This window comes from Tachyglossus aculeatus, chromosome 13 (genome assembly GCF_015852505.1).
Source record: "Tachyglossus aculeatus isolate mTacAcu1 chromosome 13, mTacAcu1.pri, whole genome shotgun sequence".
In the NCBI taxonomy this organism is placed as follows: Eukaryota; Metazoa; Chordata; class Mammalia; order Monotremata; family Tachyglossidae; genus Tachyglossus; species Tachyglossus aculeatus.
In genome coordinates, this window is record NC_052078.1 from 17,863,850 (window position 1) to 17,891,069 (window position 27,220).

Sequence of the window (27,220 nt, forward strand, 5' to 3'; positions counted from 1 at the left end):
AAAGGGATAAAGGTGATAGACATGATCCTTGCCCACAAGGAGCTTACAGACTAGAGTGGAAGACAGAAAATAAAATACATTGCAGTAAGGGGGAGTGGGTTAGTGTGAGGATATATTCATAAGTGCTGTGGAGTTGAGAGTGGGGTGCATATCAAATGCTTACTCGGTGCAGAGCATTGTATTGGGAGAGACTGTCTCTATATGTTGCCAATTTGTACTTCCCAAGCGCTTAGTACAGTGCTCTGCACATAGTAATCGCTCAATAAATACGATTGATGATGATGATGATGAGTACAGTATAACAATAAACTGACACATTCCCTGCTCTTAGTAAGCTTACAGTCTAGAGGGGAAGACAGACATTAATATAAATAAAATACAGATATGTACATAACTGCTGTGCGACTGGGAGTGGGGGGTGAATAAAGGGAGAAAATCAAGGTGGTGCATAAGGGAGTGGGAGAAGAGGAATGGGGGGCTTAATCGGGGAAGGCCCCTTGGAGGAGGTGTGTCTTCAGTAAGGCTTTAACAGGTGGAGAGTTCCAGGCCAGAGGGAGGACTTGGACAAGGGGTCGGTAGAGAAAGAGGGAGTTGAGATTGAGAGAGTATTTATTTTACTTGTACATATCTATTCTATTTATTTTATTTTGTTAGTATGTTTGGTTTTGTTCTCTGTCCCCCCCCCCCCCTTTTAGACTGTGAGCCCACTGTTGGGTAGGGACTGTCTCTAGATGTTGCCAACTTGTACTTCCCAAGCGCTTAGTACAGTGCTCTGCACACAGTAAGCGCTCAATAAATGCGATTGATTGATTGATACAGAGAGTATGGTGTTAGAGTGAAATGGTTTGTGTGACTGTGAGCCCACTGTTGGGTAGGGACTGTCTCTGTATGTTGCCAATTTGTACTTCCCAAGCGCTTAGTACAGTGCTCTGCACACAGTAAGCGCTCAATAAATATGATTGATTGATTGATTGATACAGAGAGTATGGTGTTAGAGTGAAATGGTTTGTGTGACTGTGAGCCCACTGTTGGGTAGGGACTGTCTCTGTATGTTGCCAATTTGTACTTCCCAAGCGCTTAGTACAGTGCTCTGCACGTAGTAAGCGCTCAATAAATACGATTGATGATGAGTAGATCAGCGAGGTAAGGTAAGTGGGGGTGAGCTGATTGAGTGCCTTAAGACCCTGTGGTAAGGGGTTTGAGTTTGGCTCATTTTGCCTCGATCAAGGGTATTTGAGTGCTCACTGAGGGCAGCACACTTCTGTATTTTACTCTCCCAAGTGCGTAATATAGAGTTGGTGGATGCCATCTCTGCTCACAAGGAGCTCACTGTCTAGAGGGATAAATCAGTCACAGCTCTGATAACATTTCATAGGCCCATCAACCTTAATCAGTACAAAATTGATGGTCTTAATAGACCTTTTGCTTGGAACTGTTTCCTCTTCACTTTACATGTACTGAGTACCCTTGAACTTGGGCTCCACAAGCTCCTTTAAAATCTTGTTTGCCGTAGGGGGATTTTCAAAAATAGGCATGTTACTTCCAAATGAAATGCATATTCAGATTGGTATAAAGCAGTCAAGATGTACTCCCATTCATTTTAGGGAATGTGCTTTTATTGCATTTCATGAGAAAAATTAAGAAAAATTTCTTCCGGAGTACTTTAGAAAAGCTAGGTAGATCTACAGAACCCTGTTAGAAAACTTTAATTGTCCTACTGTCCAAGAAATAAGATGTGACAGGGTGACATTTTGGTAAATGGTAACCAGAGGAAAGCAAAAAGGGCTTTTTTCAATAATATTTTCCACGAGCCCCATTCCTTTTGAATAGAATGAATTGGTTATGAAACTATTAACCATAGACCACAAAATTGCTGTTCAGCATTGAAAAACTGACAAGGATGTGAAATTTGGCAGAAAATGTATTAGTTCTTGTTTTGCTTTTATCCCAGTTGCTTTTCTTCCTCCCAACTGCCTACCCCCCCCCCCCCCCGCCTTATTAAAGGTCATGATGACTGTAATGGGAAAATTGTAAAAGCTTCATTTTTGCATCATGATGCCAAATTTCCAGCATTTGTAGAACAGACTTCCACAGTTGGACTGAGTTTGTAGTGAACACAAGAATGCTTGTACTATTTGTTTCGTTTTTTTTTGAAACGCAGAGATGAAGGACATTTATGCATAATGTATCTTTGTCATAAAATTTTACCTTAGTTGACATTGACAGTAGCTCTAAATTCTAGCTTGAGATTTCAAATATTTACTGTTTTACAAAGGAAACTTTCCTGGACGTGGTTAAAAGACTGTTGGGGAAAGTACGGTTATTCAGTTTTCTGGGGCTCAGTTGAAGCATAGTCTATGACTTCGACAAAGCTTCTGTATCTCTTCTATGGCAGAACTCTTTTGCTTTATCAATATGTTCATTGTTTAATAAGTACTTTCAATTGTTTGAATTTTCTGGGTTCCTCAGCGGAATTCTGTTCCTCAGCCATTTGCTGAATCTGCTGTGTCACACGTATAGTATATAGGCAAGTGAGTTAATATCAGTTCCACAGTAGCATCTTGCCCCAAACATAGCCAAGAGAAACTCAAAAGTGTTTTGCTAGGTGAGATGGGTTTCTTCTGTAAGCAATTCAAACTAAATTTGTAATAATTAGTGATTGGTATTTCCACAGTTTAGTTACTTTTGAAATGTACCACATCCTAGAGGTGGCAGAACTTCAGAAATGGGACTTTGCTACAGCCGTTGAGCAATAAATGTTGTTAACTCTTCGACCAGAATTATTTTGTAGTATAACATGAGAACATAAAATAGAAATAGTACAGTGTAGTAACAGACTGCCTCCAGATGCCGTAGTGGTTTAATTGTGGCGGTTATTTCTTTCCTTTGGGTATGTTTGATTCAAACTTACAGATTTATTTGTTTGGATACCAATCTTCGGACTTAATTATGAATTGGTATTCGTGTCTTTTCTAAGAACGGCAAAATTTTTCCTAGCTATTTAGAGGAGGAAAAAGGGGTTAGAATCTGTTTTTCTTCGCAGTTCTAGGTGCCTCTACAAATATCTGAGTGTGGCAAAAGGCCGGTCATTTTGAAGGTACCATTTTGGAAGGGAAGATAACCACAGAATGTGGTTAGCAAATAAATAAAAAAATAGTACTGACATTTATCTCTATTAATGTGGATAATAATAATAATAATAATGGCATTTATTAAGCGCTTACTATGTGCAAAGCACTGTTCTAAGCGCTGAGGAGGTTACAAGGAGATCAGGTTGTCCCACGGGGGGCTCACAGTCTTAATCCCCATTTTACAGATGAGGGAACTGAGGCACAGAGAAGTTAAGTGACTTGCCCAAAGTCACACAGCTGACAGTTGGCGGGGGCGGGATTTGAACCCATGACCTCTGCCTCCAAAGCCCGGAAAATGGAGATTGAATTTTCCTCAATATCCTATCGTACTCTTGAAAAAACCAAACAGAATTAAACAGTCTGCGTGGCATTTATGTCTGTGATAGTGATTTTTTGCCAGTCTGTGAGACGTGGTTACAAAGCAAATGGGAGTTTATTCCGTCTTATCCGTGTTAAAGTCTCCCCGACTGTGAAGATGTCGGAATTGGAGCCTTGTTCATCGTGGTTCTCCTTTCTTTTAATCTCCTTTGTCTTAGGAAAGTGATCTGGATTATGGAGGGGGCGAGTAGATGGAAGAAATCTGGCCAATTCTTGGATTTCTCTTACCACTCCTTCCTCCTTGGCACAGCAGCCCCTGTGCTTCATGCCCCTATAGTCACTCAGATTGGGGAGTTGTTAGTGGGACTTACCGGACCCAAGAGGCTTCTAAACTGGCAGCTTGTGGTTGCCTGGGGGAAAAAGTCAGGACTGGAGCCTGGAGTAGCCAGAGCAGGAGCAGGTAGAGTTTTCCCCGGGGATCATGAAGCCATGGATTCCTGACCCTGACCCTGTAGAGCTGGTTTGGGCCAGATTCAGGCATCCTGCCCTCCTTCCCACCCCACATTCTGAGTTTCAATCAGACGGGCGGCAGCCTGGTGTCTGAAATTATTATTATTATTAGGTGACAGGGAGCTAGAGATCTGGGATCTGGGCTGGTTTCACACAAACCTTTTGGGGTGGGGGCATCCAGTCCATCATTTATTTATTTTACTTGTCCATATCTATTCTATTTATTTTATTTTGTTAGTATGTTTGGTTTTGTTCTCTGTCTCCCCCTTCTAGCCTGTGAGCCCACTGTTGGGTAGGGACTGTCTCTGTGCCAGATTGTACTTCCCAAGCGCTTAGTACAGTGCTCTGCACACAGTAAGCGCTCAATAAATACGATTGATGATGATGATGAAGAAATGGAACTGTCCATGGAGGAGCAAGGGCTCCACATCCACACACGTCCCCAAAATGGAGCTGTGTGATTGTCTTCGTCAGTTTCATGCTGCCAGTTGGTTAAGATGATGCTGCATCATCTTATTTTGAGATTGAATTGGTGGGTTTTTTAACTCTTCTGGAATGCACCGGAGTGACATTCTGGCTGCAGCTCAGACTTGCGGAGGAAGTCCTCAGATCTCAGATTCTCACTGTGCTTCTTTGACTCTGGGGCAGAATCTAACCCCCATTGGCACCCTGGGCTTTTATATTCCACCATACTACTCCATCCCACTCAGATGTTGGAGGCAGGCTTCCCAGAAGCTTCTCTCTTTCTTCCCTCCCCTGCCACACCCCCCCAAAGCCCATGGAAGGGAACTGGGGGTTCTCCTTACTGCTCTCTGCTTTGGTGGTGCACCCAGAAAGAACTGGGTCTCCGGAATGGGGGTTATCTCAGGGCCAGGAGATGGAGAATGGGAAGATTTCCGTGGTCCCCCGTCCTTCTCCCTTTTCCCTCCTCTGTCCCCATGGTGACTTTATCCTCCCCCCCACCAAATCTGCATTCTCCTCAGTTCTGTCCTGTCTGGGAGAACAGAGATGGATGTTCCGGCGTAGAAGCAGAAGCTCGAGAGGGAGGGTGTAAGGCTAGAGGGACTAGGGAAATGTGCTTTCGAAAAAGAGAGAACACTTGTGGTTCTTGACCATGCCTTCGCTGACATGGAAGTCATTATGTATGTTCCATGTCATGTAGAACAGTTTCAGAAACCAGCAGAACTGAGACTGTGAGGGACTCTGACCCTCCCCTTTGCTCCTGAGACGTTGAGTTGCCTTCCCAGGTCCCCATAAACGGGAATGCCACTTGGTAGCCATGGGGCTCCTTGGCAGGAGTGCAGATGGAGGAAAAACTGGGTGGTTAAAGTAGAAATACCGGGACACAGTCATTCAGTGCCATATCAGCTTTGGAAAGGGAACAGGCCAGCTGAAAACTGGACTCTTTTGTATAAGACCAGATGAATGGCCATCTGATTTATGCCACTTCAGAAAGGAGAGTGCCAGAGTAACAGCAGTGGGTTTCTGTGGCTCTGGCAACTCTCCTTTGATCCCCTGTGGGATGGAACGGTCAATTGTAAAACTCCGCTGGGGCTGAAAATTGCACATTTCATACGGATGAATTTGCCCTGGTATTTCATGCCCTTGATCATATTGTTTTCTGAGAGCCAACATTTTATCATAACAATAATAATAATAATTCTGGTATTTCTCAAGCACTTACTATGTGCCGAGCACTGTTCTAAGCGCTGGGGTAGATACAAGGTTATCAGCTTGTCCCACGTGGGGCTCACAGTCTTAATCCCCATTTTACAGATGAGGTAACTGAGGACACAGAGAAGTAAAGTGACTTGCCAAAGACACAGCTGACAAGTGGTGGAGCTGGGATTAGAACCCATGACCTCTGACTCCCAAGCCCGTGCTCTTTCCACCAGGCCACACTGCTCATCATCATCATCAGTGGTATTTATTGAATGCTTACTGTGTGTAGAGCACTGTACTCTGTGCCTGGGGAGAGTACAGTACAACAGAGTATGAGGAACAAAGTCAATGCAGCCATATCTTTTAAAAGACTGAATATTACTGGTAACTTGCTTTCTATAGACTACTTTTGCTTCTCTCGAGGTTGCTTCAGAGTGTAATTTGGTAGATTTGTCCTTGTCAAATTACATGTCTTTGTCTTAATTGTATTTACTGAGGGCTTACTGTGTGCAGAACATTGCACTAAGCACTTGGGAGAGTACAATATATTAATATCTGATTCAGTTTCCCAATTTCACAAAATGTCCTCTAGTGAAAACTCAAGTTTTTTATTATTGCAGGGTTTTTTTACATTTAGTTATTTTGTGGTAAACACTGTGGCAAGGTACAAGGATATTGCATCAGATATTGACTTAGGTTGTTCCTTTCCAGGGGTACAGGGGGCTCAGTCTTAAAGGTTGTGGGCAGTCAGGCATTCCAGGAAAGAAATAACCAGGCAAATTCAATGTTTTTATTAAAAAAACACAACAACCCACAGTAACCACAGCAGCAACAATATAAGCAACTGTACATTATTCCTGTGAGGGAAGAGTCCATGATCTCCTTACCACCCCAGTCAGGGAGGGCCACCCTGGGTCTTCCCAGCATTTCCAACACTTTAAATGGTGGGAATTCTGTTCCGTCTAGCCTGCTCCTGCAAGGCAAATGTTCTCCATTATTATGGTGGATGGGAAGGAGAGAGTAAAAATAGTGTGGTCCCAGGGACTGCCCCGGAGTTTCCAGAGTCTCAGTGGCAGAGCTGAGAGCGGGAGACTGTATGCCTGCTTATTTATTTATTTATTTTACCTGTACCTATCTATTCTATTAATTTTATTTTGTTAGTATGTTTGGTTTTGTTCTCAGTCTCCCTCTTTTAGACTGTGAGCCCACTGTTGGGTAGGGACTGTCTCTATATGTTGCCAACTTGTACTTCCCAAGCGCTTAGTACAGTGCTCTGCACACAGTAAGCGCTCAATAAATACGATTGATTGATTGATTGATTGCTTACCCCACTCCTGTGGAGCAGGTCTCTCCTACTACTGGGCCTGTGTGTGGGGAGGGGATGTTTCAGTTTCAAGCAGAGCCGTAGTAACTCTTTGCCCCCACTCACTCTAAACGTGGCACATTGTAAATGTAAATCATTTTCCCTTTTAGTTTTTTCAAGGAAAATATATAAAAGTATCTTTTTACGACTATGCTTTGCAAAATTTGTTTCATAAAGAGAAATGAGCTTTTTGGTTCTGTGCCAACAACCAAAATGACCGTATTAAGGATACCAGAGGTATCTGATGGACCAAGGGAATCAATTTGGAAGAGATTTTCCTCCAGGGCCTATCGGAACAGCAGGTATCTGGATGTTGAAAGAAAAACTTCCAGCTGCTCTTCCAGGGTCACACAATAAGGGAGATTGGGCTAGGAATCACACAGTAGCGGCAACAGGACCCAAGAGGGCTAGGTTGCCTTCTAAGGCCTGTTCAGGAATGTAGTGAAAACATTACTATTTGTTCAACTTTCTGTCCAACCTAGGGAATTCTGAGTAGTGACATCTCAAGGGAAGAGGTGTCATCACCAAAGCTTGAGAGATCTCCAAAGGAATTGAACAAAGCTGTGAAACCATTCCCTCCCTGCCGCAGGTTCCCCAAAGCATGGGATAGAATGTGGGTGTAATTAGTACATTAGAACAGTGCTTGTCACATAGTAAGCGCTGAACAGATACCATAATTATCGTTATTACTCCAGTTGCAGAAGAAAACCAATTTTCTGTCTGACTCGCTGAGGGAAGAAAGACGAGATAATGGGGGGGAAAAGTTAACTGGATTTCACTCTGGAATTTTTGCTTCTGAAGTAAAGAAGCGAATCAGTGCTCAATTGGGACGCAGGTTTCTCGGATGGCTGGAGGGCCCTTTCCTAGTGAGTTAGCGGCTTCAAAGGGCTCCCAGGGTGGAGAGGGTCAGTGTGTTAAATCCAGGAATAGACAGGTAAGCTCATACAGGGCAGAGAGTATGACTACCAACTCTTAGTGTACTGTTCCCAAATGCTTAGTTCAGTGCTCTGCCCAGTAAATGCCACTAATCACCCCACAATATGTAAAACCCAGAGGGGTATCCTCACTGTTGGCTGATATACCTGAAGGAATTTAACTCTGCCCTTGACATTACCCTCAATCATGGCAGGTTAGCCAGTTCCCCTTCTTAACCCACTCCTCCTGCCCCCATCCTCCCTTTTCTAACACACAATCTCGATTGATTGACTCAACCTCCATAATGCCCACATTCCCTTTTCTTGGTCATATACTCATTTGTTTTTTGGGGGTTTTTTTGTTGAGCTTTTAATTCTTGCTTTGCCTAATTACTTAAATTCGACTTTGATGTTTCATGACGTTCTCGTACCAATTGAGCCTTTTTTAGTAAAATATTGATTTCTGACAACTGGCTATTTGGCTGAGGAAGCACAAAGGAATGAGAAATTGGCAAAACTAAACAATTTGCGTGAATTCAGCTGCCAAGTCAGTATTCATGTTAAGCCTCTTTGGAGAGGTTTAAAACTTACACATCCGACTGTTCCAAGATGCAGAAGGGTAAAAATGGAAGCCTACAAATTTGTTTGCTTTTAGCTTCTCTGCTCTTTTGCACATTGTTTCCTTGTTTTCCTAATACCTTTTTAGAACATCAAAAATCTAAATCGATTGAAATAGAAATAGCCCGATTAGTCACGGTGGAATTTGAGTACTTACTGTGTACAGAGCCCTGAATTTAAGTGCTTGGGAGAATACAAAGTACAGTTGGTAGACATAGCCCTGCTTTCAAGGAGTTTACATTCTAGTTTTCTCAAAGCACTCCTCCTTTTCTTCCCCTGCCCTAGCACCCCCCACTTTGTGTTGGTATTGATATAAACATAACCCTGTAATGTTGGAATGCAGTTCTGGAACTAAATGTATCGCCGTTCCAAAATATTCATAGGATTGTTCACTTCATTATTTATTTATAATAATAATAATAATAATAATAATAATAATGGCATTTGTTAAGCGCTTACTACGTGCAAAGCACTGTTCTAAGCGCTGGGGAGGGTACAGGGTGATCAGGTTGTCCCACGGGGGGCTCACAGTCTTCATCCCCATTTTACAGATGAGGTAACTGAGGCTCAGAGAAGTGAAGTGACTTGCCCAAGGTCACACAGCAGATATGTGGCGGAGCCGGGATTCGAACCCATGACATCTGACTCCAAAGCCCGGGCTCTTTCCGCTGAGCCACGCTGCTTCTTATATTTATTTTACTTGTGCATATCTATTCTATTTTTTTTATTTTGTTAGTATGTTTGGTTTTGTTCTCTGTCTCCCCCTTTTAGACTGTGAGCCCACTGTTGGGTAGGGACTGTCTCTTTATGTTGCCAACTTGTACTTCCCAAGCGCTTAGTACAGTGCTCTGCACACAGTAAGCGCTCAATAAATACGATTGATTAATTGATTAAGGATCAAATTTTTATGGAGAGAAGAACATTGCTTGTAGGTAATGTTCACTATTTTCATTGAAGGTTAGTCTGTAAAGGGTAAGCTACATTAAGTGCTGCCTGTCAAGACTTGCTTGTATCATTATTGTATGAGTTTTCTTGCATAATTCTGAGATGATTGCTTAATGTGAAGGGTTGTATAACTAGTTAGATGGTGTCGTATATAGGAAAACTTTTAAATAAGCCAGACGTTTTCAAATTGCTGCTTTGCTGTGCACTGCCTAAGGAATCATGCAGTAGGTTTTAGCAAGTAGTATTAATAGTAAGTGTGATATATAAGCATTAATATTTGAAGCACTGTACTAAGCTCTGGGGTAGATACTCTAAATAGATTGGACACAGACCTGACCCGCGGGAGGCTCATAGTTAAAGAGGAGGGAGAGCAGGTATCTTATCCACATTTTCACAAAAGAGGGGACACTGGCATAGAGAAGTTTAATGACTTTCCCAAAGTCACATAGCAGGCAAATGGCAGAGCAGGCATTGGTACTCAGGTCTTCTGACACCCGAGCCTTTGCTCTTTCCACTGGACCATGCTCATGCTGCTATATACAGTTTAGGATGACTCTCCTGGACATAAGACATCTTGAGGATGTGCCCTTAGGTCCCTCCCACCCTTGCTGACACACACAACCTGACATTTTCAAAATGCCAGCTTCCCAAAGAGAATGATTTCTTCCAAGGCAATTGCTCCTTTCCCTTTCCAAGTGGGTCTTGAAGCCTGCTTCAGGTTTTGTGAGGTCAGGGCAGTAGGAGAGTGGTGGGGGGTGAGAGCAAAGCAAAGGCAGCTGTTGATTTATTGATTGGAAATCAAAATAATAATAAGAATTATGATGGTATTAAGCGCTTACTATGTGCCAAGCACTGTTCTAAGCACTGGGATAGATATAAGGTAATCAGGTTGTCGCATGTGGGGTTCACAGTCTTAATCCCCGTTACAGGTGAGGTAACTGAGGCACAGGAAAGTTAAGTGACTTGCCCAAACTCACACAGCTGATAAGTGGCAGAGCTGGGATTCGAACCTCTGTCTTCTGACTCCCAAACCCGTGCTCTTTCCCCCTAAGCCATGCTGCTTCTCTAAGCTCGAGTCTCAGGTCTGCCACTGACCTACTCTGTGACATTGAACAAGTGCCAAACCACTTTGGGCTTCACTTATTCATCTGTAAAATGCAAATAAAATAGATTGTGAGTCACTTGTAGGGCCAGGCTGTGTGTCCGACATCTTAATCTTGTCTCTATTCAAGGTGTTTTGCATAGATAGCACTTAATAAATGTTGCATTTAACTTAGAGTAAATTTAGGAACACTGCTGGAGAATTCATGCAGGCCATTCTCCTTTTTCCTTTCTCCTTTTAAGTGCTTAGCACAGTCCTCTGCATGTAGTAAGTACTCAGTAGATATGATTAAGCAATAGAGACTCCAGTTCAACTAGTCGAAATGCTTTAACACTAGGTGAGTTTTGGTGCTCTTGATGTCTGACTATTTGTTTTGTTATCTGTCTCCCCCTTCTAGACTGTAAGCCTGTTGCTGGGTAGGAATTGTCTCTTTCTGTTGCCTAATTGTACTTTCCAAGCGCTTAGTACAGTGCTCTGCACACAGTAAGTGCTTAATAAATACGATTGAATGAATGAAATAGTGAATCATGATTAATACTAGGGATTGTTCTGCGTGTTGTCCTGCTTCCTACCTTCATATTGTCTCATGTTTATTCATAAGTTTCCATTTATTGCAAACTGTTGATCTTTGAAGCATCTATAATAATAATAATAATAATAATAATGGGCATTTATTAAGCGCTTACTATGTGCAAAGCACTGTTCTAAGCGCTGGGGAGGATACAGGGTGATCAGGTTGTCCCACGTGGGGCTGACAGTCTTAATTCCCATTTTACAGATAAGGTAACTGAGGCCCAGAGAAGTTAAGTGACTTGCCCAAGATCACACAGCAGACATGTGGCGGAGTCGGGATTCGAACCCATGCCCTCTGACTCCAAAGCCCGTGCTCTTTCCACTGAGCCACGCTGCTTCTCTGAAAAAATCTATGAAAAAATCTAAAGCACAAGACAGGTTTCCTTGGTTGTGGTAGTAATGGTCACTTCCTTGTAGTCAATAACCAGAAAGATCATTTTCAATTTTTGCCATTTTGGCTTATCCTCAGGATCATTTCATCAGTTGCACTCAAGCAATTGATACCATGAGGTAGGGGCTTGGAGCAAAATGCAAAGTCATTTGGTGCAGGTAATGATTAGGGTAACCCAGTGAGATTCATCAGTTTCTCCCTGGGCAAAAGCAAATCAGGAAAGTATAAAAATTTAACTAACTAGGTAATTGTCATGCAAATATGAGAAAACTGCTTGCCTAAGGTGCTAACTTCCTCTAGCTTTCTGGTGTCATCTTTGGTACGGAAGAACAGATTGGCACCCCATCCCTCTCCGAACTGTATATCTTGTGTATATATACTTATATATAATATATAATATAATATATAATATATAATAATATATAATAATAATTATATAATATATAATATATATCATATATAATATATATATGATATATATATTGTGTATATATATACTGTATATATACAGTGCTCTGCACATAGTAAGCGCTCAATAAATACCATTGATTGATTGATTGATTGTGTGCTTCCTCTTTCTGCCTATTTGTACTTCTCCTTGCATAGGCGAACGTTGGAAATATCCTGCAGGTTTACATGAGTTGGGAGAACTTGTAATGATTCAGGCCAATTTATCTTTGTTGTAATTTAGATTACCATTTTATGTACAGCTTTGGTGATTTAGCAGTAGCTGCTGATGAGTGTTATAAACAGAAAATTTCGTAATTAAAGACTTTGTATTTCTTCTGCATCAATTCCTGTGCTCTGCTTCTCTGAAGCAAATTTGTGGCTTATACTTTGCTAGAACCAGCACATCAGTTGACTGGTAGAACTTAATCTGAACCAAACTAATAAAATTTTGGGTTGGTCTAACCTGTCTCTGGGGCCCTGGGTCTCATGGGATCCTACCGACTTTACTGAGCCTGGGTAGGGATTGTTTAGAAAAGAATGTGTCATTAAAATGTTCCAAGGTTACTGTCACTTGTGGTTGTCCCTAAGCGGTCTGAGAAAATACTGCTGGAGCTAGCCTGAAGGGGACTTAAGCAATTAAATTAATATAACAACTCTTTCATCTGCATTATGTTAGAGTAGTAGTAACAGTCGTTAGTGGTACCCACTGGGAAGTACTGTATGCTTGGAAAGTACGGGAAACAAGCAAGTGACATTCCTTGCCATCAAGGAACTTTATCATTTTAATATAGAGGATGAATGTACACATTTACAAATAGTGTTCAGAAAAAATAATTGTATATATATACATATTTATACCCGCATATACACATATATATGCCACACAGATCGAAATGTTGTTCATAAAGAAAAAAACACTTTGTTTAAGTATATAGAAAGTTTGAATTCAGACATCTAGACAAAGTTTCCATTTGTGGATCATATTTTTTTTCCTTCAGGCTCATTCAGTCAACACCTGCTTCTGAGTTCTGACCCTGTCTTTTTCCTCTTCCTTCCTTGTGTTAGCCACTATAGGGTATTTCAGTACACATTATCATTTTCATTAGGTCGTGGTCAAGGGAGGAAGAGTTTAAAGCCTAAATCAGTTAATGTTGTTACTTGTAAAGTCTTGTCAAAGTTTTTTCAACTATTGTCTAAAATAACATTTTTGGATTATTTGTAGATTGCTATTCTTCATCTTGTTACTATACTGAATGAATAATTGACAGTTGGCTGTAATTCACACTTGAACTGAGGGTTTTGGAAATTGAAATCTTATAGATTCTGTGTCTAAATTCATTATAGCTTCCTTGGAGATGGACTTGCTCTCTACTTTATCTTGTTTTCATTATTGATTGTAGAATGGCAAACCACTCAGAAATTTTCTGTCACTTGCAGGCTGCTTGATTGTTCTTGGAGTGGATTTCGTTTCTGTCAGACTCTGGGCCCATGGGCTTGTAGGAGAAAGATGATTTTATTTTATTATCCAGTCAAGGGCCTAAAATAATAATATAACCAATTATATAAAGGTGTTGGTTGAGTTGCCTCCTTCTCTCTAACAAAGAACTGCATTTCCGTGACTAGAGTTTGAGACTTGGTAATGAATCAGAAGCGTCTACAAATGAGGAAAGTAAGAAATAGGGAGGAGTTGGTTTTACTGGGAGAAAGTAAAAATAGATGAAAGTAGAGAAAAAGGAAGGGGAAAATATTTTTCTTGAATAGCCATGATTTGGCTTGGAAGCGGGAGTCGTGAACAAAAAGCTGAAGGTCAACATCAATAACAGAGAATTGATTAAGTGCCCAATTATTCACTGCATTGTTTGGACCCTGTAAAAAGCCAGAGCGAGTCTGTCTCCTAGGAGACAAACAATATGGACATGAACAAATGTACTGTGATAAACATGGAGCAGAAAACCTCAAGTGTTGTGGGAGAGTGAGCCCAATCAGATGTTCCTTTATTTTGTTAAATAATCAAGATTATTTCCTCAGTGGTAAGACCAGCCTGTAAATTATAATAAAAGCCTTTGCTTTATCTCTCAGACCCCGATTCTATCGAGTGCGCACAAACTGCCTGATAATTATCATTGCGGGAGGCTCCCCTGTCCTCAGCTTTTATTCTAGCAGTTATTTAGGAATGCAGAGCTGAATGTCGTATCTGTAATTGCAACCTCAGCCTCCCTCTGTGTTTTTGGTACATTTTGTGTTCAACTGGTTACCTTCAAGGTCATGAAAGTTGGCCAGGCGAGGTCTTTAAGAAAAAAAAATAAAAAGAAATCCAGGACTCATAAGACAGCCTCAAGATATTTGAAGATATTTGGCTTCACACCCAGCTTTTGTCTTTCTGTGATTCAGTCTTCGTGGTTTAACACCACACTGTAGGAAAGTTTAGAATGTGATTCTCTTCAGTGCCCAACTCACAGCCTGGGAATGAGTTTGTTTAAGGAAGTGCATTAAATTTTTCAGGCCTCTGGTGACTTTGGAGCCACTGGATAGAATTGAGCCCAGTGATTTCGTCTGTTACCCATCGATGTATGAAGCACAGTAAGCTCTTTCAGTTTCCTTGGACTAATCCAGATTTTCTGCAACAGAGTAACAGGCCTTGTAGATAAGCAGGGGTTGGAAATAGACCAAATTTTTCTTTATTTCAGGAGTTTTTACATTTATTTCCATAAAATCTCATCAGTGAGAGAGATTAATTTAGCTTGGCTCGTGTTGTTAAATTTTTAAAATATTAATTTAGTGCCTTTCCCCTGAAGAACTGATAATGTAGTATAGGCAACTTTACCTCTTGAAAAATACTGTCAGATGGGTGTTTTTCTGGTGGGAAATTAGTAGTTGTGTGTCCTAGGGTCATCCTGTAGGTAAAGCTCATATTTGATATATTCCATGTGTGTGAATAATAGATATATTGTACTGCCCAAGCGCTTAGTACCGTGCTCTGCACACAGTAAAAGCTCAATAAATGCGATTGATGATGATGATGATGTTGCCAACTTGTACTTCCCAAGCGCTTAGTACAGTGCTCTGCACACAGTAAGCATTTAATAAATACGATCGATGATGATATATGAATATCTTTGTATATATGGCTATAGATATAGCCATTGATATCTACACATATAAAATCAGTGCCCCAGATGATAGCTTTGTGAGCACTTAGATTTTAGAAGAGTTACCTTTACCACCTCTTTTTTAAATAAAGGAGTAAAAATTCAAGACTGTGGAGTACTTTAGGGAAATGTCACAGAAAAAAATAGAATAATTAAATAAAAAATAGAAAATGAGAATGAAGCTCAGTTGGGGGCATATTTAAGATTGGGCACTTAGGGAAAATTTGCTAATCAGAAGCAAATAGAAAATGGCTAGGTCCAAATTCAGCCAGACTATCTAAGGAACATAATAGGCTGTCACTTGAATGAGTGATTGTAGACTATATGAAGGCATTACTTTAGGAAGTCAAATGTGATTCATGATCTCTTTAAGAGTATTTAGTCTTTGAGTCCAGGGTTACCTGGAAGTCCCTGAACTGAACCAAACCCTTAAACCTTTCATAGAGCATTTTGAATATCTTGGAATTTAAAGGGGGCCCTGACACCACATGGTATTTTGTGGGTCTTTTGGACTGGTGACGACTTAGGACAAGTCAGATCCCTTGGTCATTTCCCAATCAGTTTGACTGAAATTGGGTTTGCGGCTGTTATACTCAGTACAGGCAACTCTTTGTGCTTAGCTCTCTGTTTAAAGGAGCAGAATAGGCAATGGCCCAGAGCTAACCATCCTGTTAGTACTGGGACAGTGGAAAGTTCTTCCTTTTTTTTTTTCCTAGTAAAGTGTTGGAGGCTGGAGGGAGGCAATGTGGCTTGATGGAGAGAGCATGGGACTGGGAATCAGGAGACCTGGATTCACTTCTGACATCACCACATACCTGCTGTGTGACCATGGCCAGTCACTTAACTTCTCTCAGTTTTCTCATCTGTAAAATAGGGGCAAAATACTTATTCTCCCTCCGTCTTTGATTTTGAGCCCCATGTTAGAGAGGGACTGTGTCTGCCAGATCTGATTGTCTTGAATCTACCCCAGTGCTTGACATATAGTAAGTACCTTTTAGACTGTGAGCCCGCTGTTGGGTAGGGACTGTCTCTATATGTTGCCAACTTGTACTTCCCAAGCGCTTAGTACAGTGCTCTGCACACAGTAAGCGCTCAATAAATACGATTGAAGATTTGAGCAGGTCTACATTGTCAGTAATTCACTTTCACCCACCATGTTTGGCTAAATTATTTTTCACAGTTGGATGGGAATCTTTAATTTTCAGATGTTCAAACTGCCCAAATCTCCCATATCATGTTACGTTAATCAGAGCTGCAGAAGGGGTGGAGAAGATTCAGTTAATTCTTGATTGAGCATGGCAAATCCATTTATCCGTACATCAATTCTCAGCCAGGGATTGGTGGTATATATATGTATATATGTTTGTACATATTTATTACTCTATTTATTTATTTTATTTGTACATATCTATTCTATTTATTTTATTTTGTTAGTATGTTTGGTTTTGTTCTCTGTCTCCCCCTTTTAGACTGTGAGCCCACTGTTGGGTAGGGACTGTCTCTATCTGTTTCCAATTTGTACTTCCCAAGCGCTTAGTACAGTGCTCTGCACATAGTAAGCGCTCAATAAATACGATTGATGATGATGATGATGATTATAGGCAATAACATCAACAGTAATCACCACTGAATAGGAAGCAGTTAGACCTAAACTTTTCCCCAAAAGCTTTTTTCCTTTTTTTTTTCCCCTCTAACCAGCCTACTTTCTAGGCAACACAGCTTAAATTCCGTGGCTTGGCAGAGAACGTGTCTACCGACTCTGTTATATTGTACTCTCCCAAGCACTTAGTACAGTGCTGTGCACACAGTAAGTGCCAATAAATGCCATCGATTGGTTCATTATGTTGAGATGCCATCAGCGCACCTAAGACTTTGTTGGGATGTTCATTCACTTTTATTTATACCTACAACCCAATCCCACATCCCTAGCTTGGTCAGAGCTCATTGATAAACCCAAGGTGAACCCAGAGATAACTTTGTGTGCTTCTCTATTTTAGCCAAAAGGTGTGGGACAGGGGCACCATACTTCTCCATAAGTCCCTTTTCCTGGGTAAAATCAGCAGAGCACAGACATTTGAAGAAAAAAAAAAAATGAACCTAGCTTATTCTGCTTGCTGTCTTGCTCCCTCATCCTGGGTGTACCACCGTATAAGAGAAGCAGCATGGCCTAGTGGAAAGAGCATGGGCCCGAAAACAGGACCTGTGTTCTAATAATCCCAGCCTCACCATTTGCCTGCTGTGTGACCTTGGGCAAGTCATTTCTCTGTGCCTCAGTTTCTTCATTTGTATAAAATGCGATTCAATACCTGTTTTGTTCTCTTTCCTGCTCTGAGACCCATGTGGGACAAGGACTGCATCCAGCCTATCTTGTATCTACCCTTGCGCTTAGTAGTCTTTGGCACATAGTAAGCACTTAAAAAGCACAATTATTACTCTGATGATGAATGTTTTAAAGCAGGGAATGACGTGCGGTGGTGGACACTTTCGAAAGCCGGTATGCGAGAAAGCTGATACATGCAGCTGAATGTAAGAAAGCCTTCTAATTAAGTCTCCTTGCCTCCGGTCTCTTCCCATCTCTTGTGAGTTACTGCTGGCATGGTAGGAGGTGTGCCAGGGTGGTGGGCATTAAAGGTTGAGGAAGGATGTCACTGTGAAATTTAGAAGAGTCACCGAAAGAATTGGGAGATTCAGCTCTCAGACTCGGAGGTATTTGGGATTGGGTTTGGAGCGTTTTCATTCTACAGAACATCTCCTCTGCCTGTCATAATCCTAGGCAGTAGGATATCTGACAACATCTTCCATTTAGTTTGTTTATGTTTAGGTCAGACTTTCAGGAAATGAATGCATTGAGAGATCAAATGTGCCATATGTGAATAGAGTCAGTTTTAGTAAATCAGAGTTGATATTAAATAATGATCCTTTTGGGATAACTAATCATTGGTAACTGAGCTTTGGGAGCCTTTGGCAGCTCTTAGATGTTTATCGATCAGTGGTATTTGAGCACTTACTATGTGCAGGGCACTGTACGAAGCACGTTGGGAGAGTGCAATTCAGCAGAGTTAGCCATGTTCCCAGCCTACAGTAAGTTGAAAACTTGGTGCCATCAAAGGAGTTGATATAAAGCTTTTTGGTGTTGCATAAAGTTTGAGGGATAAGGCCCTACTGAGAGCTCACCTTCTCCAGGAGGCCTTCCCAGACTGAGCCCCTTCCTTCCTCTCCCCCTCATCCCCCTCTCCATCCCCCCATCTTACCTCCTTCCCTTCCCCACTGCACCTGTATATATGTATATATGTTTGTACATATTTGTTACTCTATTTATTTACTTATTTTACTTGTACCTATCTATTCTATTTATTTTATTTTGTTAGTATGTTTGGTTTTGTTCTCTGTCTCCCCCTTTTTAGACTGTGAGCCCACTGTTGGGTAGGGACTGTCTCTATATGTTGCCAACTTGGACTTCCCAAGCGCTTAGTACAGTGCTCTGCACACAGTAAGTGCTCAATAAATACGATTGATGGTAAGCTGGGGAGTGTCTGGTTCTGAGACCCAGCCCTACCAGATCTTAGCGGTTCAGCGCAAACATCCGAGAATACTCCAAATCCAAATAGTTCTCGGTCCCAAGGAATGTGGATTTCTGATGTTCCAACTGTAGTGACTTTTATGGCCTATTTTAAAAATAGTTACCCATATGTAAGTGCAAAATGGTTCCAGTTAGGTCTTTTAGAAGCTATTCTTTTGTACGTCTTCTCATCCTTCTATTATAATTTCTCTCGACTGTGCATCTTTTGACTTCTGGGGTTGTTTGCATTTAGCCTCAACTGTGACCCAAGAAATCCATTTAAACATTAACCCACCAGTTAGTGTAGGCAGATATTTAGTCAAACGGTTTGGCAAGCCAAAGCAAACTGTTGCCCCAAAGTAGTACTGGGGAAAATGGAAAATGTAAGAGAAGCAGCGTGGCTCAGTGGAAAGAGCCCGGGCTTTGGAGTCAGAGGTCGTGGGTTCAAATCCCGGCTCCGCCAATTGTCAGCTGTGTGACTTCGGGCAAGTCGCTTCACTTTTTTTCTTTTAATGGCATTTTTATTAAGCGCTTACTACGTGCAAAGCACTGTTCTAAGCGCTGAGGAGGTTACAGAGTGATCAGGTTGTCCCTCGTGGGGCTCACAGCCTTCATCCCCATTTTCCAGATGAAGGAACTGAGTCCCAGAGAAGTTAAGAAGTTCACTTCTCTGGGCCTCAGTTCCCTCATCTGGAAAACGGGGCTTAAAAACCGTGAGCCCCTCTGTGGGGCAACCTGATCACCTTGTAATCTCCCCAATCAATCAATCAATCAATCAATCAATCGTATTTATTGAGCGCTTACTATGTGCAGAGCACTGTACTAAGCGCTTGGGAAGTACAAATTGGCATCACTTAGAGACAGTCCCTACCCAACAGTGGGCTCACAGTCTAAAAGGGGGAGACAGAGAACAGAACCAAACATACCAACAAAATAAAATAAGTAGGATAGAAATGTACAAGTAAAATAAATAAATAGAGTAATAAATATGTACAACCATATATACATATATACAGGTGCTGTGGGGAAGGGAAGGAGGTAAGACGGGGGGATGGAGAGGGGGACGAGGGGGAGAGGAAAGAAGGGGCTCAGTCTGGGAAGGCCTCCTGGAGGAGGTGCTCCCCAGCGCTTAGAACAGTGCCTTGCATGTAATAAGCGCTTAAGAAATACCATTATTATTATTATTATTATATAAAATCCTGACCTACCATTTGATGGATCACTTAATCGACAGTTGCGGAATGTACGTGCTTTCATTTGATTGGAAAGTTGAGGAGGAAGGGGATCTTTGTTTCTGTTGCAAGAGGACTTCCCAAGCGCTTAGTACAGTGCTCTGCGCTCAGTAAGCGCTCAATAAATACGATTGAATGAGTGAATTTTGCTTTCCTAATAACTGGAACTGGTGCGTGGCTAGGCCACTAGATGTCATACATACTACAGGAGCCTGAGGGGCTACTAAGGGCCTGTTGGAAATTCAACATCGTATCATAGAACTACACTTAATTCACTGTTTCCACATTGTAGACGCCAGAAAAATCTGATACAGTGTGATATATAGAAGCAAGGTACGACTGGAATAATGAAATTTCAAAAATAAGCCTTTTTTTGAAAGGCCGGCGTAACAGTCCTATTGGGCATTGTAAATGCCTCAGGTGCACTTGATACCGCTGTTTCGCTCCTGGCATTTGGGTCTCTCTTTTATGGAAAGATGGATTGAACTTCAATTTAAGAATATTCGGTAATCCCTCTCAGGACACACTGTAACAGCTGGTATTTCTGTGTAGCGGCAAATCGATTCCATACAGCAGTCGGTAATACTTACGGCTGGATTCTGACAAATTCCGAAGCCTTTTCAATAAACGCAGCCAAAGAAAATAACATCATCACTGCAAAAATGTAGGTTAATTTGCAGGTTTGGAAAAAAAAAAACGAAAAACCTTGTTTCATTCCAGCAGAATATTAAGCCTTTTACTGGTTAGGATTTAATCAGGCCATTTAGTTTTCATTAATATATATATGTTCTGGGAGGAATAACTTCGTTCTGAATAGAAGGTTCTTAAATCAGAAGACTGTTTGAAAATTTTAATATTGACCGTTTTACTGTGAAATAAAGAAAAACGGGGAATGGCATCCAGAACTTGAATACATGAAGTGCATGTAGGTCAGTAAAGTCCTTAAGACTTTGGGATATCCCTTTGGGACCTTCAGTTTTTAATTAGTAACGAGGCAGTACAAATACTAGTGGAAAAACTAGTCAAATAACACATTTTGCAACTGACATTTTATTTCCTGTAATGAGCTTAATTTGCATCAAGCAAGGACATAAAATGTGTGTGATAAAGTAGCGTGCTGAACTAAAAAAAGATTTTAACCCCTAGTGAATAGCAGAAGGTGGTGTTATTTTGGCTCTGTTACGACATACATTAGATATAGGGTAATTGTGGAATCAGAACCTGAACTAGGACTTGGATCCTTTTTTTAAAAAATACACAGATACACAAACAACGAAACAAAACACACCCTCTTAATTTAATCGGGCAGTTTGCTTGTGGCCGGAATACCCGTGGTTCAGACCTAAGTTTGTGTGGTTTTTTTTTAAGTTTCTAATTTTACTTTCATTATAAAAGTTTGGTTACACAACATTTAAGAAAACCTACATCCATTTAGGTTGTTAATCTTTTCATATCTTATATTTATTGCTATATATAAGTATTCACGGAGAAAACACCTTCAGGAGTTGATGCATTTAATGAAACCTGGTTCTCTTTCCCTCCTCATTTTGTACTCTCTATTGGAAACTTTTCATGTGCACATTTTTTGGCAACTTTGTGGTATTATGCAAATCATTAATAATACAAAACAGTTCAGATCATTTTAAATCCACTGTAACAATTTGTTCCAGATTCTGTTTTGGCAAGCTAATTTTTACTTTGATAGACTCGAAAAAAATCTTAAAAAAGGAAAAGTTGACCATTTTGAAAGTACGCAAGAGTTAAGTTGGAAACAAGTTTTGGATGAATTTACAATGAGAAATATTAGCATTTTCAAAGTGGAACGTGGCAATCATATTACTCTATAAAATATTTTAGTAACTTAAAAGGTTTTGGATTAAATGTTAAACTCAGTAAATTAGTGATTGCCTTTGCATTTTAATGATTTTACAGCACTTTCTTATTTTTAATAAGCAAAACATGTGTCCAAAGTATGCTTTTTAAAATATTGCAAAAGCTTTAGAGTAGCTGATTTGGATTTTGGGGCAAATGTGATTATAAAAAATGCCTAAATATTGAAGTTGCTCCCTGTATTTGTATAAATCACACATTACATTTTCCATCATTAAGGCACAAAATAATATGAACTTCAACCAAGAATATGAGCTCTTAGTTCAATATGTTAATTTTAGCTTTGACATTTTTTTTAGTTTTTTACTACTTCATTATTTAAAAATACGTTTTATTAGTGTTTTAAATTTTTTAAATTATGAGACTCGGGTAATGAGTATTCTTCTGAAGTGTAGTAGAAAGCACTTAACCTAAACAGTTGTTAGAAATATTTATGCATTACATTAAATACATTTTTATTGAACTTACTCTAGTAATATCAAAGTTCTAGGTCAGTAGTTCTACCTGAATATTATTTTCACATAAAACATAGGTTCTGTCTCAGATTGTAAAGGTCGCAATAGCATTATGATGACTACAAATAGCATTTACATCCCTTGTGTCCTTTTGTGGGCTAAGTACTTCTACTGATAGAAAAACATCTGAAATCTAAATTACCAACAGCATTTTCAGATGGGCTCTTTTAATGAAAATAATTATATTTTGAGTTTAAAATGTGACATAAAGAGTTTTCATAGCAATATGTGTTTAAAGATTTTACTGAAGGAAAGCAAACCCCTAGCCGAAAAAACCCCTCTCCCAATTCACCCTTCTTTCTGTCCTGAAATATAAATAGTTTTCAGTTGAAAACTTCAGATTAAATCAGAAACTGACAGTGGAGGGGCATTTCAGAAGGAGTAAGATTCAATAAGTGTATCAAGTTTGAACTTTTTTAAATATAGACGCTTCCAGTTTAACTCCTCATTATTTTAACATTTTGTTTCTATTCTTTCTAGAGGAGGCTTGAAAATTGCGTAAATCTTTGTAGACAACTTGGCTGCAAGCAGTTGAACTGAAACTGCTGCCTTCTGGCTGTGGAGTGCGATTTGGACGTTACTGTGTAATATCCTGTAGACCAAATCATGCCAGCTTTATCAACGGGATCTGGAAGTGACACAGGTATGCAAACCTAGGGGGATTATGTTGCTCCTTCAAGTTTTATTGGAGCGGTGGCTTGATTGTAATGAAGAATTCCATTTCTGTAGTTTTTGGTAGCAAAGGTCCTGTATTTACTGAAAAAATTCCCAGGCTTCCAACTGCAATTTTAAGGGCAATTATAATTAATACAAAGATGCTTAATTCCATCCTTAAAAGGTAAATATCGCACTCAGTAAATAAGTGTACTTAAGGCATTGATAATTAGCGTGTTTTGTCATAGGTTTACATTTTTATCCATTGCTTATTTTAGGGTATATGGAAGATCTACTCAAGGGTCAGTCCTTTTACTCGGCTTTGTTGTCCAAAATTATGACGGGTTAGGTTTGTTTTAGCCATTAACTCCGTTAAATTGATATAGGAAAAGTTTATTTTGATTAGAATCCAAACAAATCATATCCAAAGAAGTCACCTATCTCTTTTTTCTTTGCAGGTTGCGTTACGTAGAGTTTTTTTTACATGATACTAGGTTAAGCATCAGACAAGATTAAAAATCCCATAATGATTTGGACGTGTTAGACATGATGCATTTGAACCCCATCTTTGAACCTTATAATTAATGACAGGTTTATGCCTCAGAACTCCTCTAAAACTTGTATTTATGTATGATTTACAGTCTTATCACCTGCAAAGAACTTTAAGATGCTGACCAACAGCCAATCATTTGTGAGGTCTAGGAATCATTATTTTAATAGGATTTTTAGAGTTCCTAAATGAAGCCATTCATCAGTTTGTACCAAAATGATAGGAGGAAGCAGGTCTCTTTTCATCAGTGGAACCTGTCATCCCTTGATTCATTCCAAACTGGCTCCTGAGACAGCTGGGCTAGAAATAGGCCCTGGCATGAGCCCCACATGGGGCAACCTGATCACCTTGTAAATTCCCCAGCGCTTAGAACAGTGCTCTGCACATAGTAAGCGCTTAATAAATGCCATTATTATTATTATTATTATTTATTTATTATTATTATTATTATTATTCCCCAGTGGGTCAGAAACTGAGCTGGGGATTGTGGAGATGGCCTGGTAATGGGCACTAGGGGAAGATCCAGTCTAGTTTAGGAAGGGAGTGATTCTTTCAAAGAATCACAATAATATCTCTTTGTTCCACTGGGGTGGCATGAGTTCTACTTTCTCTGGACTCCCCTTCCAGGCCTTTTCCACCTCCACCAGCCCAGTCCATGAATCTCCAGATAATGCAGTCTTTCCTTTCCCCTCCGACCTTCAGATCATCATCATCATCAATCGTATTTATTGAGCGCTTACTGTGTGCAGAGCACTGTACTAAGCGCTTGGGAAGTCCAAGTTGGCAACATATAGAGACAGTCCCTACCCAACAGTGGGCTCACAGTCTAAAAGGGGGAGACAGAGGAAAAAAAAACCAAACGTACTAACAAAATAAAATGAATAGATATGTACAAGTGAAATAAATAAATAGAGTAACAAATTCCTTCTAGCCTCCACTGGTGTTGCATTTACATATGTCACCTGCGAGTCTTCCTTGGATCGTGTCCACATTCTAGGGCTCTAGGACAGCATTAACCCATGTGAGCCCCACATGAGACAGGGACTGCATCCAACCCGATTTGCTTGTATCCACCCCAGTGCTTAGTACTAGGTGCCTGGCACATAGTAAGCACTCAGCAAATACTATTATCATCATTATTTCTATAATTATTATTATTCTTTTTCAACCTGTGTGGCCCTCACAACAGTTTGGTGGGGGAACCTTTGAAAATTTAGTTTAGCCACCGTCTGAAGCTCCCTGTTCTGGGTCACAGCCGTTCCACCCCACCCTCCCGTTATCTTTCCACAGTTCATCTTCTCCCCGAAAGGGAAGGGGTTAGCATCTCCTCTTCACCTCTCTGCCATGCTCAACCCTGCGAGGCTTTCAAGGCCAGGTAGGTGTGAGGGAAGAGAAGCAGGGCCTGTTTAGGAATTTTTAGGAAGTGAAGAGGAGTGTGGGCCATGCAGTTGAGTCATCCATGAACAACATTCTTGGGATCTCACCTAATGGGGATAGGAGAAAGTGGGGAAATGTCCCTTCTTCCTTCAAACCCTCTGTCAGCCCCCTCCTTAGGTCTGAAGCCCAGATTATTGGCATTTACAGTCGTGGAGTGCTTGATAGAGATCTAGCCGATGAGACTTTGGGGGCAGTTTTTAGAATTATTTATTTTAGTTATGTACGTGCTTCCAGAGGCTCATGGTTGTTTGGCATATCGTTCAAGGTTCAATAAGTAAGAAAAGGAAATTCCCTTGCTGAGGGTATTAAAAATAGCTAAATGGAAAGGCAAAATAATTTATTCCGTCGTAACTTCAAATAATGTAAAGGGACATGAGCTGAAATATGACGGGTTAGGTGTTCTCCTTCCAATATCAGCCTTAATTTACTGCTTTGGAAGGACCCCAGTGTTTAATAGAAGTTCTTTGAATGCCATCGCAGAATGAGCACATATGGCTGCTACCTGATATATCTTTAGATAAATTTCGGCTTCAATAAATTCTGTCTGAATTTTCATTGCAAACTTTTGAGTGCCAGGGTTAGCGCCAGGAGACTTCATAGATGTCTTTAACGTGTCTAAGTCTTATAAGAAGTTGGCCCTAAGAAGGAAGAGAACGGCTATTTAACTGAATTCTGGGGCTGATTCTTAAACCGAAATACTTTAGATTTTATGAAACTGTTTCGAGATCTCTGAAAGGCTTGTTTTTTCTCGTGAAATGGACAGATCGGCAGCCTGCTGCCATTAAAGGACCCGGGGTCACACACTGCCCTTAGGTTGCGGTCATAATTTATTTCCTCTCCTCTCTCTTTCTGTCTCTGGCTCTCTCCGTGTCGTTCACACTTCCCCTGCTCTTGCTCCTCCTTTTCAATCCCTCACTGTTTCTTCCCAGGTGTAAAAAGCGAGGACTCCTAAAGCTTTATCATGTTTCGTGCTTGGTTTGTAGTTTGGGATCCTACCTGAAGATGGCAGGAATAGTCAGAGTCAAATTCCTGCTTCTTAAATTTCCTAGTTCTAGGAATTGGCTCCACACTGCTCAGCCTACTCCCTCCTCCAGGATCTAGTGGTTTCAATGGCTTTGCCTGTCTCCTAGGTGTACATTCCTTGCTCCATCTTCTACCCTTTCCATGGAGTGCTAGTTTGTAAGCTTCTTTTAGGCAGGAATCATCCCATCTGCCAACTTTCCTGAGACTTCTTTTCGATTGATTGGTTGGTTCTTTACTGCCTGGCCTGTGCTCCGCCGAGGTCCCTAATATTTTTTCTGTCACTTTCTCTATGGTTGACCCTGCATCCTGGCTCTAAAACACTCCTCTTTGTCTCTGCCTAATATGCTTCTAGGACCTCACTATCTTCTAATGGTATTTAAGTGCTTACTATATGCCAAGCACTGTAATAAGCACTGGGCTAGATACAGGCTAATCAGGTTGGACACAGAACCTGTCCCATTTGGGTCTCAGTCTTCTAGAAGACAGGAGAAGAGGTAATGAACCCCCATTTTACACATGAGGAAACTGAGGCACAGAGAAGTTAAGTAACTTGTTCAAGACCACATCACAGGCAAAAAGCAGAGCCAGAATCAGAACCCAGGTCCCTGCTCTTTCCACTGGACCGTGCTACCCCTGCCCTCCTTTTTCCTCCCACCCTTTGCCTTCTTCCCACACTTGTCTGCTGTGTGACCTTGGGCAAGTCACTTCACTTCTCTGGGCCTCAGTTACGTCCTTGTAAAATGGGGATTGAGGCTGTGAGCCCCACGTGAGACAAGGGACAGCGTCTGGCTCGATTTGCTTGTATCCACCCCAGCGCTTAGTGCAGTGCCTGGCACATAAGCGCTTAACAAATACCATTATTATTACTATGAGAAGCAGCGTGGCTCATTGGAAAGAGCCCGGGCTTTGGAGTCAGAGGTCATGGGTTCAAATTCCGGCTCTGCCAATTGTCAGCTGTGTGACTTTGGGCAAGTCACTTCACTTCTCTGGGCCTCAGTTACCTCATCTGTAAAATGGGGATTAAGACTGTGAGCCCCAAGTGGGACAACCTGATCACCTTGTATCCTCCCCAGCGCTTAGAACAGTGCTTTGCACATAGTAAGTGCTTAACAAATGCCATAATTATTATTATTATTACTGACCCCATTCTCACTCAGGACTCCAGCCTAGTAGAGATGGAGAGTCCCCAAGGAGGCTGGACTAGGGGAGCCAACTTCTCAGATGACTGTCAAAG

The 27,220-nt window shown here is 40.9% G+C and overlaps 1 protein-coding gene across 2 annotated transcripts in view; it reads left to right on the plus strand.

The window, feature by feature from the left end:
- Window positions 1-27,220, plus strand: part of MPP7 (membrane palmitoylated protein 7) — a 248,633-nt gene that overhangs the window by 66,180 nt on the left and 155,233 nt on the right. For both annotated transcript variants that reach the window (XM_038755705.1, XM_038755706.1), the window contains exon 3: window positions 22,803-22,965. In XM_038755705.1, coding sequence (XP_038611633.1) covers window positions 22,929-22,965 — 37 coding nt within the window. In that variant the 5' untranslated portion in view covers window positions 22,803-22,928. The remainder of the gene's footprint in view (window positions 1-22,802; window positions 22,966-27,220) is intronic.